At 41.8% G+C, this 13,941-nt stretch overlaps 1 protein-coding gene across 5 annotated transcripts in view; it reads left to right on the top strand.

Annotated features, from left to right (window-relative positions):
• Window positions 1–5,196, top strand: part of LOC146785740 (5' exonuclease Apollo-like) — a 96,990-nt gene extending 91,794 nt beyond the window's left edge. For 3 of the 5 annotated variants that reach the window (XM_085634961.1, XM_085634962.1, XM_085634963.1), the window contains one exon: window positions 2,885–5,194. In XM_085634961.1, coding sequence (XP_085491087.1) covers window positions 2,885–4,092 — 1,208 coding nt within the window. In that variant the 3' untranslated portion in view covers window positions 4,093–5,194. Of the gene's footprint in view, window positions 1–2,884 lie in introns of all 5 variants that reach the window. The other 2 variants (XM_085634964.1, XM_085634965.1) reach the window with 2 other exon arrangements.
• Window positions 5,197–13,941: the final 8,745 nt, after the last annotated feature.

Below are 13,941 nucleotides of genomic sequence, written 5' to 3' on the forward strand. Positions count from 1 at the left end.
GTGAAAGGTAGCCGGACCATCAGGGTCTTAAGTTCACCGTCTCTATAGGCCAAAGTTACTACCAATAAGAAAACAAATTTCACTGTCAGTAGTCAAACTGGGTAACTGAACATTGACTCGAATGGGGAAACAATGAGGAAGGTTAATAACAAATTCAAATCCATTGTGGAATAATAAATGGAGAGGAAGGAAACAAATAGATCAAACCTTTCAGAAAACTCGCTACAAGTGTCAACTTAAATAATGAAGGCTGGTTAGAGAGACACGTGAAGCTGGACTTGGGCAGCAAAATAGCCCTGCAACAACTTACAAGCACTGTTAGGCAATATTCAGCACAAACTGTCAATCATAGTAAAGTGGGAACAGAAAGGGTTCAAACCTTTAGTCACATCAGTCAACAAACTTATTTCAGTGACCTGCATAAATGTGTTTTTTGTGTGGCAGATTTACTGTTATGCAAAATGATATCTGCCACTTCAGAGGTAAACAGAAGGTTGTTGGTTGACACAGCTCAATCTCCTTGTTTGGAGTCATGGTGCTAGAGGATTGGCATAGAGGATTCAACCATCCTGCTGTGAAAGCAGGTTCACCCTCTTTGGGTGATGAAGAGGGGGCCAAGTGCTGAGTTCTAACAGATGAGCATATCAAGCCCTCCTTACCTAATCCGAGGCTATTGATTATGCTCGATCCTCCTGCACCTTCTGCAGGGCTTTGATAGAAACAAAATCGGTGGGTATTAAAACGGGAATATTCCCTGCGTGCTAGACAGTTTTGTGCCCAATCACTTGTATCTGGTACTGTGGTGTGTGGAAATTAGGCCCTAACCTTATCCTAATGTAGTTTGGATGCAAAGGCCTCGGTCTGTCCCTTGATGTGAATCTGGTCCTGGACCTGGAGGGTGCACGGAGGGTTCTCTTCATAGTGACAGAGGACTACCGATCCTGTCAAGGAATCAAGCGTGTAGCGTTGTGGTGGCTACATATGTTTTTAGTGATCCTAGTGAGACCAGACTTTTTTTTTTATCTGTATCATAAGAGCAGTTAGGTACTGGCATAATCATGAAAAGTTCCATTAAACACGTGTCTGTGTATGTATGCTTGTGGTCTTTGTGTTAAACACATTGTCCTTGTGTGATGGAACTAAATTAAAGGTGGCATGTGGGCCCCATTGGGTCCCATGTGCACAAAAGGAAGTTGAGGTTAGTTTACCAGACAGTGAAAGTATATTCAGGACATTCCTGAAACTGGAGAGAGGGGACGTAGACATTGAAGCGCGGAAAGAGTTCCCCATAGAAATCGAATGAGTTCCTTATGCTGCAGAGAGCGGTTGATAAGTCCCCCTAAATACTGGTGGATGATAGAGGTGAAGGGTGGGGCAGCAGTTGCTGTTGTCAAGAGTGTGAAGGGGTCTTTTGAAAGACTTTTCTCTCTTACGGAACCCTGGTAGTTGCGGATGTTGCTAGCACGGTACAGAAAGTTCACAATTATTTGTACATCTTTTGGGGGGTTTCCAACAAAGTGATGACCCTGCTGTGAGAATCATCACTCTAGACAAAGGCTTAGTCTGGAGGACAGCCTTAGAAGAACACATGAAAGACGGACCAATCCAAACCGTTTGTGAAAGTGTAGACAGAGAATATATATCCCCGTCTGCTGTACCTGTATAAGAGTGAGAATTGATGAATTCTTTCTTGCTCCAGTTCCAAGTTCTCTTTGATCATGCAGGAGGTACTCAGCTGAGTACACAGAGTACTACTGCACAGCCAGGGCTGGTTGGCAGTACTCTTTCCAACCTCCTGGTGGGTATTTCTTTGAAAAGAAGTATCCATCAGAAGAAAAACGTGCCTTCCTTCGTTAACACTTTACCATGTGGACACTATAATATTCGCTGCCTTCCGACTTCCCTTGTGAGTTTCTAATGTTGCTAATAAGATTCCAAGGTATGCAGTGTACTGTGTGATGTTATTGTCTCTGTCATGTACGATCTCCATTCCTTTTTGCATGAACTAGTGGGGCATGGAAAAGCTCATAGGAACTGAATCCAGCATTACATTTAGTGCCTTATATGTCTTTGTGCCTTGACATTCTGGGGGTGAGGGGGCTAAAGCCCAGCTGTATGTGCCTGGCGCCACCTGATGGAGCGGTGAGCTATTGGGGGCAGAAAAGTTTCTGGATCCAGTTTCGCACCTGAAGGATATTCATAAGATGAGGAATCTGCCTGAAGATAAGCAGAAATATTGCTTTAAAAGGTATGTAACTAAGTGTGTACTTACTAGTTTGTAATTGTTTTCAGCAGACAGTACAGTTGGTGATATTAACCAATAGTGCAAACATATCATCGAAAAATGAAAATAGTAGAATACCTACTCGCTAAAATAACATGGAGTAACACCCGTATCATGAGGCACCACAATCTGAATGGATTGAGGTTGAGGATCACTTGACCTAATACTCCCTTTCCCCTTCACCACCATAGGAGCACCCTTCAGTTAGGAGCAACTCAATAGCAGACCAGTACCTCCAAATAGAGCCAGTTTTGTCAATTAAAAATTGTGAACGTTGCAGTAGGAAAAAAGCCTAAAGTATCCTACTTGATATTCTGGAGTGCACTATATGACCGTAAATGTTTAGCCAATTATACAAGCCAAACTTTGGACAAAACGAAATAATGACTGGTAATGTTTGAGTTACTTCAGAACTTGTAATAAACTTTATTTATACATTATTGCTAAGTATCTGCATTTGCTCTTACCCAGTTATAAATTTAAAGACTTATTCCACAATTGACCTTGGATTGACAAACTATTGTTAATTGTTTAATTATACAGATCGTCATGTTATGCTTAGCAAGTTTTTCTCACATTAAAATGTTTTCTCCTTTACAGGTCTTTACAGCATAGGTAAAGAGTCATTACTGATTGAATTAGCCAGGTTTTTTCGAACTTGGATTGTTGTGAGTCCCCAAAGACTTGAATTACTAAAGCTTTTAGAACTGGAAGATGTTTTCACATCAGAAGAAGCAGCAGGTAGGATCAGCGTTGTTGAGCAGTCTGCTGTAAACTATACTAACATGATGCACTGGAATCGCACTCACCCAACAATTGCAATTGTGCCATCCGGCCGACAAGTTAATATGTGGCACAAGGATATTCATGTCGTCCCATACTCTGACCATTCGTCCTTTGAAGAGCTGCTTGATTTCGTAGGCAGGTTGAAGCCCTGCTCCTTAGAGCCTGTTGTGAAGACCAAAATGTGTCAGGTGTATTTCAGGGATTACCTAGGCTCCCCCCAAAACACGTTGTTAAATGTAAAGGTTCCAAAATCTGTTAAGGAGTTTATGAGGCACCCAAAACAGTCTGTGCACTGTGTGGGTAGAAAAGATGAACGATGGCCAGTACCATCCAACTCTCTTCGCTTTCATAAAGGAGTAATATTTGAATCTGCAGAGAAAAATGGACACTATCAGACGGCATTGTGTAGTCTGAGAGACAATCAGGAGAGTGAAACAAATTCACAGGTAGATGGAACATTAGCTACTACGGAAAAGGGTTCCAAGACCGCTTCGCCACGTGACCGGAAGAGAAAAGATGCAGAAGTGAATGGTAACTCAAAGAAATGGCAACTGAAGGGAACTCTTCAAGAACCCATTTGCCCCAGCCCATGTAAAAGCATAACTCTTGCTGTAATGGAAGACAAGAAGGTATATCCGTTCAGCTCTCAGAGTCGCTTGGTTCAGTGGCTCATAGCAGGACGCACTGGCAAAACTAATAGTTGCAAGACATTATCAGAGAAAGACATTCTATCTTCCTCAAACTCTGAGCATATTGACTTCACCAAGCAACATACATCCACGAAGGACCACTTGGTAAATGCCCATCCTATTGATGGAGTAAGGACACGTTCTGTACAAGTGAGGCAATGCTCTGCCAGCAGTTTTTCCAAAGGTTCTGCTGTTAGGGTTCATTGTGGGGCACAGAAACTATTTCCTTTGGTTCCTCCAAGCAAAGTGATTGTCTACAATAGTGAACAGTTCCACAGAGCAGTTGACAACTATTGCAAAAAATTCAAAATCAAGCCAGTAGAGATTATATGATTACATATTTAGGAGTAAAAGATGCAAGAACACTACTAATGTGTATAATAAATGTGAGAAACCAAAGGTATGGCTTTGTGGCCTTCCCCTTCTGAGTACCTTTTTTTCTTGTCATTAGATACCTCTGTCTCCGATCAGGTGCGTTTGCATTGCCTTTGGATAGGTCTCCTTCTCAATATACTAATCCTATATCCCTTGCAAAATCAAATGTTCCTGTTTTATAGGCTAGAGGAGGGTGGTGGAATATTTCTAGTAGAGTGATTCGATGTTATTGAATATGGCAAGGATAAATCAGATTGGATTGCAAGTAACATTGTGCAGATTAAATAGGACATATTTTCATTTTGCAGCAGATATATCAGAAACTAGTTTTCTAGGGTTGTACTTAATATATTGCTTAATATTTGTTTTTCTTTTTCAAGCAGTGGTGCTTTTGCTAGTAGTCACCAAAGTGACAACCGTAAGAAAAAGTGCAAAAATAGCACCCGTAAATTAAAATAGTAAATGTTGAAAATCAACAAAAAGAAAAAAATTATCCTAATTATCTACATTTGATGCATTACGAGTTCTATCAAAATTAGAGATGCTGATGAAAAACCAACTGAATCAGGTCCTCTTAATAGCAGTAGTTATGTTGGAATTTTTCATATTTTGACCAATTTTAACTTTGTTGCTGACAATCCATTTTATCAAGTAGCAGTCCCGCAATTCGTACTACTGTGTTGCTTCAAGTCAGATTGACAAGCAATCTCATCGATTATCTTACAGCATTTAGATGTTTCCTTCAGTATCTGTAAGGGAGTTTTATTAGGGTCCATACAGTTTTTCCTGCTTTTATTGTATTTCTTAGGTTTTTGTACATTATATTGTCAATTTGTATCAGTACTAATTTTCTAAAAAGATATGTGTTCAAATGTAAGTTCAACGTTTCTGAGTTTTTTTATATAAAGATGTTAACGGTAGTACAAAATGTGTATGTCAAAAGAATAATGATGCTGAGGCTGGCTTTATTTGGGGACCATTGCAATCCGTCTCTAAAATTGTTCCTATTCCTCCCAATAAAGATTGTGTGCTCCATTATGCAATCGAATGCTTAAGTATCATACTGACCATTAAGGATAATGGGGCAACCCAGTAACCCTCAGAACCTGGGCGTAATAGTGAAAGCAAAGAACAATGGTTCTGTCGGGAAGTAAGCAAACTTGCTTGGACATGTACTGAATACACTTTAGAACTGTACGGGACACACACAGACCCAAAGAAACAGAAATGAATTTGTGTTGCTGGATGGAATAGTATTAATTATTGTAATGAAAACACCGAAGTGTTTACAGGGTGAACCAACCAGAATACACATACAAAATTGAACAATTGGTGAAACAGTGGTTACTTGAACAAAAAATCACATATAACAGATATGTACAATAGACAATACATAGAAATAATAAACAATCAGATCCAGCTTGAAGTACATAGGCTACTATAGGCTGTGATTTCCTTGTTCTATATGTGGATTTGCACGGAAGCATAGGACAGGTAACGTCGACGTTTCGACCCAATATGGTTGTGCCAATTAGTATGCATCAAAGGGGGTCTTCATCAGGACAAGGAATAGGTTGGGGACCTGTAAGCACAAAGAGTTTGGTGTCAGGGCAATGTGTGCGTCACATGTAAAGGAAATGGTTAAATTCCCTTATGCGGCAGAATAGCTCACCTGGGAAAACGATTTAATTAATTGGAAATAGATTCCTCGTGTCTCTTGTGCAGGAGGCCGACATCAACTTTGGTAGTGAATTCTGCTCAAATTCTGCAAAAATTAAAGAGGAGGGGCTGTTGCACGGATTAAACAGACTACGTGTCAACGTAATTAAAGTATACCCGGTTTTAAAAGAAAAGCACGTACCTGTAGGACGGTAATTTCGATTTGAAAAGAAAAGTGGTGCTGTCACGACAATCGCCACGTACTGCGGACAAAAAGGGGGCACTATGATTAAGGTTGCCAAGGAGGTTAAATTAGAAGGGGTAATAATCACTTGCGAGATATCTAAGGACATATGTACACATTTATACATCAACAAATGCAAGGAACAGCATAAATTGAGCTGTTTCTAGTACATGTAAAGGGCTGTCATACCCCCAATGTTACCACTTAAAAGATGGGGGGACAAACCGGTGGCAATTAGACAATTGTAGCAAAATCGTTTAACATGGAAACTAAGTTAAAGGAATGCCGAACGCTGGAAAGCAACATTAGGTAGAGCAATTACGGCACAGTAGTTTCACAACATCGTAGTGAAACTGAGCGAAAGAGCCATGACGTTAGTGAAACAACTTACAAGGAGTTAAAATTGCCGAACGCTGGGAAGTAACATTAGGTAGAGCAATTACGGCACAGTGGTTTCGTAGTGAAACTAATTGAAAAAACCCTGACGTTAGTGAAACGACTTACGTGGAGTCCGCGAACTGGACGTCTTTATCCGTCAAAGGCTCAGCTGCAACTGACAGCGAGCGCTCGCTAGAGCCGACTATATGACGTGTTCAGATAGGCCGTGTACGTGCGGGGACCTGAACTCGTAGACCGATCGGGAAAACCCGGGGTGGATTAGTCGGGAATGAACTCGTACGGAGTGATTGAAAACGGAATGGGCTTGTGCAATTTGAGGTACCCAAAAGGCAGAGGACAATTTTATGCAGAGCGAATGAGAGCCGAGCGTGTAGGCGTCTCTTTCAAGACTCTTCAAGTGTAGTATTTGTACAATGCAAACGAAGTTTCATAGATCGCAACGCGGGATTTCCTCACGCTGTGCCTATCAATGAGCTTTCTAACATAGTCAAACTGCAAAGCAAATACGGGCCATTATATTACATGTGTACGAAGATAAGGATGTTTCAATTATACAAGTTATAAAAACGTCATAGAATACAAAATGGATTATCCCACAGTATACATGACAATATCCCAAATGATTGGACTGCACGGTATACATTATAGTTTCATGATGTACATTATTAAAATAACATGAAGATGATAATGACATATGACGTATAAAACAATGTCAACATGTTATGCTAATAAAAAAGTCAAATTCATATATATGCCAGGATTGCAAGTGGGAAAAGATCCAAGTAATATGTCTTACTCAACCAAATGGCATATAAAGCAGTTGAAGAGGTAAGGAAAATGACCAGCAATGAAGTTAGAGCTTACTCATTTGCAAATAAGTCTCCTCATGTTCGTTCAGGCCAGAATTGGTTGCGTCAAGGAGATGGATCCAACGACATTCCTTATAGTTAAGAGAAGTGCCCATGTTACCACCCCTTCTGTGTAGTGTGATTTTTTCTAAAACCCACCACTCCAGTTCTTGGTATGTGTGTCGTGCGTTTGTGTAGTGTTCAACTAGTGGAGCTCCTAGTGATTTGCACTTGATCCTGCTCTGATGTTGTTGGATCCTATTTTTGACTTTTTGGGTAGTTTGACCTACATATATCATTTGGCATGGACATCTGATGGCATAAATCACGTTTTGGCTATTGCAGTTGGTAAAGTGATTAAGAGAATAGGTCTTTCCATAGTGATTAAAGCTGATTCCAATCATGGTATATTCACAGACCTTACAGTGACCACATTTATGATGTCCTAGGATCTGTGGTAGTTGGAGCAGAGATCTTATGTTTGGTGTAGGTGGTGGTTCTAGATATGAGGATACAACAAAGTCCTTGATATTTTTTGCGCGCTTAAAAGCAAACAGGGGGGCTTCAGTGTAGCCAATGTCAGATCCAACCAAATTCCAATACTTCTTAATAACTTTATTTATCTCGTTACTTCTAGTATTGAATGTTGTAACACAAATAAGTTTTTCCATTTCTCGGGGTTTGGGTTGTACTTCCAGTAGAGTTTCTCTTGGCCTGTACCAGGCCCTTTTGCGTGATCTATTGAGAAGTCCCTTTGGGTATCCTCTCTCCCTCAGTTTGCCGATAAGTATATCTGTTTCCTTGAAGTAGTCTTTTCTTCTCGAACAGTTGCGTCGCAATCTTAAAAATTGTCCGTACGGTAGGTTGTCCCTTAGGTTTCTCGGGTGATGAGAATTGTATTGTAGCAAGGTGTTACGATCAGTGGGCTTTTTGTATAGAGACATCAGAATACTTCCCTCTTCAGCTTCTAATGTAAGGTCCAAAAAGGGAATAGACTCATTATTGTGTACCATAGTGAATTGAATGTTCAAGTTTCGAGAATTTAACCATGCGACAAATGACATTAGTTGGGCTTCTGACCCTGTCCATAACATAAGGACATCGTCAATATATCTCTTCCACGCTGTGATATTGTCAATGAAAGGATTCAGGACAGAGTAGATGCTTGTGTCCTCAAAATGGTCCATATACAGATTCGCTAGACTCGGCGCGAATCCGGCCCCCATAGCTACTCCTCTACACTGAAAATAAAACGTGTTATGGAAGATGAAGTAGTTTTTCTCCATTGCGATTTGTAATAGTTGGACAAGAAAGTCTGTGGGAACCCATTGTGGTTTTAGACGGGAGTCTAGTACGTTCCTGATGACTTCTATGGCTTCATTTTGTGGTATGCTGGTGTATAGTGAACATACATCCAGAGTTACGAACAATTGCAAAGAGCTGTCAAAAGGTTGGCCTTCAAACAATTGGATAGTGTGCATAGTATCCCTGATGAATGATCTTGTTTCCAAAACAAAAGGCTGTAAAAAGCTGTCGAGGTATTGATTCAAGGGTTCCAAGATGGAACCACAGCCAGATACTATTGGTCTTCCGGGAGGTTTCTGTAGGTTTTTATGAACTTTAGGGATGGTATAGATGGTAGGAATCCTGGGGTTGGTTTTGTTAAGGAATTTACTTTCAGATTCTGAAAGGAATCCCTGTTCCATACCAGAAGTAGTAAGGTCACGGATTAGCTTCGCAATTTCCTTAGTAGGATCACATGGGATCTTTGTGTAACTGTCCGGACAGCTGAGTTGTTGATTGATCTCTTTTATATAGTCTTCTGTGTCTTGCACCACTACGGCTCCACCCTTGTCCGCAGTCTTGATAATGATGGATTTATTTTTGTTCAATGTCGAAAGTGCAAGCCTTTCTTCTTTGGTGATGTTATGTTTAATATACTTGGTGTTACTCAGTAATTCCATAACTTCACTCATCACTACCTTCTCGTAGGCCAAGATCTTATCATTCATTAAGTGAGAGGCCGGTGTGAAAGTGGAGGGCGGACAAAATTCTGTAGTAGTCATCTTCTTTTTGTAACTTTCATTTTTCACAAAGAAGTATTTTAGGCGGATCTTTCTGAAGAATTGTTGCAATTCCAGCTTAATGTTAAAAGAGTTTGGAATGGAGGTGGGAACAAAGGACAGGCCTCTTGTTAAGATATCATGCTCTGCTTTATTCAGAGAGTATTTCGAGATGTTCAATACAGGGTCCTTCACATTCATACCGATCTCTGTTGTTCCTTGACGTGTGGTTAAGTCTTCCATATTAAGATTAGAGGTATTATCTGGTGCGGGAATTACCACCGATAGGTCTGGCGTCTGGTGCGAATTTCCCCGTTGTTCTGTTGTGATTGGGTTTGGAAGCGCACCCTGGAGTTGCCCCGTTGGTTTCCACGTGTTTGATTCCATCTGGGTGGTCGCCCCCAATTCTGATCTCGACTGGTCCAAGTGGGTTCCCCTAAAAAAGCCGAGTTGGCTGGTCCGAAATTGTCTTGGTATCTAGTGCGTGGTTGGTAAGTTGGGCCTTGTTGGAAAGTAGGCTCAAGTGGTTGAAAATTAGTACCCTCTGTGTATGGGCGAGGATCGGAACTGGTACTTGCTCTTTCAGACTCGTTCTCTGAACCACTCCCAAAAGAAGAGTTAGAGAAAGTAGCGAATCTCCGGGAATATTGTCTATTCCTATTAACGTAATAGCCCTGTGAGTCTTGGATATAATAATCGTCACTAGTGTATGGATATGTGGCCTTTTTATCATAGGCCTTAATATCCTTAGCTAGTTTTTCCAATTTTTTATTCAATGTAATCGTGTTGAATTCGGATGTAGCTTTTTCTGCTCTTTCTAGAGCTTCTTTTGCATTCTTCAGATTTCTATCTTCCAAGATCTCTTTCTTCAATTCCGTTATCTCTAGGATTATCATACTGGTTTACATGTTCACTTTGATTATCCATTATAGGTTGTGAAATGTAGACTACACATACCTAGTTTATACATTTTATAAACCTCTGCAACTCATGTACAATGAACACTTATCTTAATGTTCTGGCGCATCTACAACCCATTTTCCTAAATCAATGCATACCTTGCAAACGTCCTGAAGTGGGTAAATTATAGATTTTTTTAAAGTAGATTTCTGAGTGGAAACGGTAGTGTCTGTATGCAGATACACAGTATAATATGCTATTTATTATCAAGTCAAGTCAAGTCAAAAAGGCTTTATTTCGATAAAAACATATCATAAAAGCTTTACAATTAAAAAAGAGTTTAAATTCATTTAAGTTAAAATCATTCTAGAACCTGGGGAGGGGACATGACTCAAGAGGCGAAGTCACAAGGTGATGATGACCCTCTATGCATCTGCATATATGGCTTTTGTTATGGCATTTCTTATGTGGGTTTGTTTTTACAAAAGCATTTAACCAAAACCTGGATGCAAGTAGTTAAATGTATGCAGTAATCAAACATAATTTGCTAGAGGCTGCATGAATAGTGGCAGAGTTATTTTGCTGTGTAAAGATAACATTCTTGAGGCAGTAAACAGTGTTGTCCTGTCAATTTTGCATAATGTGCTAATAACACAGAATTGACCTTTCCAGTGTAGTGAGAGAAGTGTGAATGTATGTTTACTAGTACAGTCGCTGTAAATAACATGTTAGTGGGCAGCATTCATTTTCACTGCCGTGGCACATACATAGATCTATATTTATGTCAATAGCAATTCAATAACTCTCTCTCTCTCTCTCTCTCTCTCTCTCTCTCTCTCTCTCTCTCTCTCTCTATATCTCTCTCTCTCTCTCTCTCTCTCTCTCTATATATATATATATATATATTGTGTGCAGCAATGTGATCCTTCACTTCTATGCGCTCCAATAACGGGTGCTCTGCGTAGGGGCCGGATCCTGGCCCAATTTTACTTCAATTTTGTAACAAAAGCCCCTACCCCGCAACCTGTAACTGCAGTTCGCAATCTCGGGTTTCTCATTGATGAGAAACTTACAATGAAAAAAGCAGGCTGTAAAGGTGGCCTCTATCTGTTTTGCCACCATGAGATGGCTTCAGAAGATCTTGTGGATGTTGCCCCTTTCCACACAAAGAACGGTAGTCCAGGCGTTGGTTGTTTCCCGCCTGGACTATGGCAACGTCCTATATCTTGGAGCCGACCTAACAACCATAAAAAAACTTCAGGTTGTGCAGAACGCTGCTGCCCGACTGCTCTGCAATGTTCCTAGAAGAACATCGGCTTCCACAGCACTTCGTGACCTTCATTGGCTTAAAATCCCAAACAGAATTAAATTCAAAGCCCTGTGTCACGTTTTTAAAATCAAACACGGCTCAGCCCCAAAATACCTTCAGGGCCTTATCCAGGCCTATAAACCCAGTCGAACTCTAAGATCATCAGTACACAGTGATTTTTCTGTTCCCAGATTTAGGCTGGCAAAAATGGGAGGCCGTTCTTTTGCCTATTTAGGTCCTAAATTTTGGAATGCTCTTCCTGTGACCCTAAAGACAGAAACTAATCTCTTTCGTTTCCGCAAAGGACTTAAAACTTGGCTCTTCCAGCAGTAATTTGTAGCCCAGTAAAATCAGCTTGCTATTTTTTCTTCTTCAGTCTGTCCCTGAGCGCCAAGAAACCCACTGTGGGTAGCTGCGCGCTTTAGAAGTTTAAATAAATAAATAAAATGCTGGAGGTAGTGTTTTAGGGTAGTGCAGTGGTGTTTGTGTAGTGTAGGGGTTTGTGCTGGGGATAGTGTTTTAGGATTTAGGGTAGTGCAGTTGGGTTTGGGTAGTGTAGGGGGTCGTTCTGGGGTAAGTGTATAGGGTTTAGGGTAGTACAGTGTTGTTTGGGTAGTGTAGGGGGTTGTGCTGGGGGTAGTGTTTTAGGGTTTAGGATAGTGCAGTGGTGTTTGTGTAGTGTAGGGGGTCGTACTGGGGTAGGGTTTTAGGGTTTAGGGTAGTTGAGTGGTGTTTGTGTAGTGTAAGGGGTTGTGCTGGGGTGTATTTAGGGTTTAGAGTAGTGCAGTGGTGTTTGTGTAGTGTTGAGGGTCATGCTGGGGGTAGTGTTTTACGATTTAGGGTAGTGCAGTGGTGTTGGGTACGGTAGGGAGTCGTGCTGGGGTAGAGTTTTAGGGTTTAGGGTAGTGCAGTGGTGTTTGGGGAGTGTAGGGAGTAGTTTTTTAGGGTTTAGGGTAGTGCAGTGGTGTTTGGGTTGTGTAGGGGGTGGTGCTGGGGTAAGTGTTTTAAGGGTAGTACAGTGGTGTTTGCGTAGTGTAGGGGTGTGTGCTAGGGGTAGGGTTTTATGGTCTAGGGTAGTGCAGTGGTGTTTGTGTAGTGTAGGGGCTCATGCTGAGGGTACTGTTTTAGGGTTTAGGGTAAGTGCAGTGGTGTTTGTGTAGTGTACGGGGTAGTGTTTTACGGTTTAGGGTAGTGCAGTGGTGTTTGGGTTTTGTAGGTGGTCGTGTTAAGGTAGTGTTTTAGGGTTTAGGGTAGTGCAGTGGTGTTTGTGTAGTGTACGGGTTTGTGTTTTATGGTTAGGGTAATGCAGTGCTGTTTGGGTAGTGTAGGGGGTCGTGCTGGGGTAGTGTTTTAGGGTTTAGGGTAGTGCAGTGGTGTTTGTGTAGTGTAGTGTGTGTGTGCTGAGGGTAGAGTTTTAGGGTTTAAGGTAGTGCAGTGGTGTTTGGGTAGTGTAGGGGACCGTGCTGGGGATAGGTTTAGGGATTAGTGCAGTGCAGTTGTGTTTGGTAGTGTAGGGGGTCATGCTGGGGGTAGTGTTGTAGGGTTTAGGGTAGTGCAGTGGTGTTCGGGTAATGTAGGGAGTAGTGCTGAAGGTAGTGTTTTAGGGTTTAGGGTAGTGCAGTTGTGTTTGTGTCGTGTAGTGGGTCGCACTGGGGGTAGTGTTTTGGATAGTGCAGTGATGTTTGTGTAGTGTAGGGGTCGTGCTGGGGGTAGTGTTTTAGGGTTTAGGGTAGTGCAGTGGTGTTCGGGTAGTGTAGGGAGTAGTGCTGAGGGTAGTGTTTTAGGGTTTAGGGTAGTGCAGTTGTGTTTGTGTCGTGTAGTGAGTCGCGCTGGGGGTAGTGTTTTGGATAGTGCAGTGATGTTTGTGTAGTGTAGGGGTCGTGCTGGGGGTAGTGTTTTAGGGTTTAGGGTAGTGCTGTGGTGTTCGGGTAGTGTAGGGGTCATGCTGGGGTAGTGTTTTAGGGTAGTGCAGTGGTGTTTGTGTAGTATAGGGGTCATGCTGGGGGTCGTGTTTGAGAGTTTAGTGTAGTGGAGTGGTATTCGGGTAGTGTAGGGGGTCATGCTGGGGGTAGTGTTTTAGGGTTTAGAGTAATGAAGTGGTGTTCGAGTAGTGTAGAGGCTTGTGCTGGGGTAGTGTTTTAGGGTAGTGCAGTGGTGTTTGTGTAGTGTAGGGGGTAGTGCTGGGGATAGTGTTTTAGGGTTTAGGGTAGTGCAGTGGTGTTCGGGTAGTGTAGGGGACGTGCTGGGGGTAGTTTTTTAGGGTTTAGGGTAGTGCAGGTGTGTTCAGGTAGTGTAGGGGGTCGTGCTGGGGATAGTGTTTTAGGGTTTAGGGTAGTGCAGTGGTGTTCGGGTAGTGTAGGGGACGTGCTGGGGGTAGTTTTTTAG

Source organism: Triturus cristatus, chromosome 11 (genome assembly GCF_964204655.1).
Source record: "Triturus cristatus chromosome 11, aTriCri1.1, whole genome shotgun sequence".
Taxonomy (NCBI): Eukaryota; Metazoa; Chordata; class Amphibia; order Caudata; family Salamandridae; genus Triturus; species Triturus cristatus.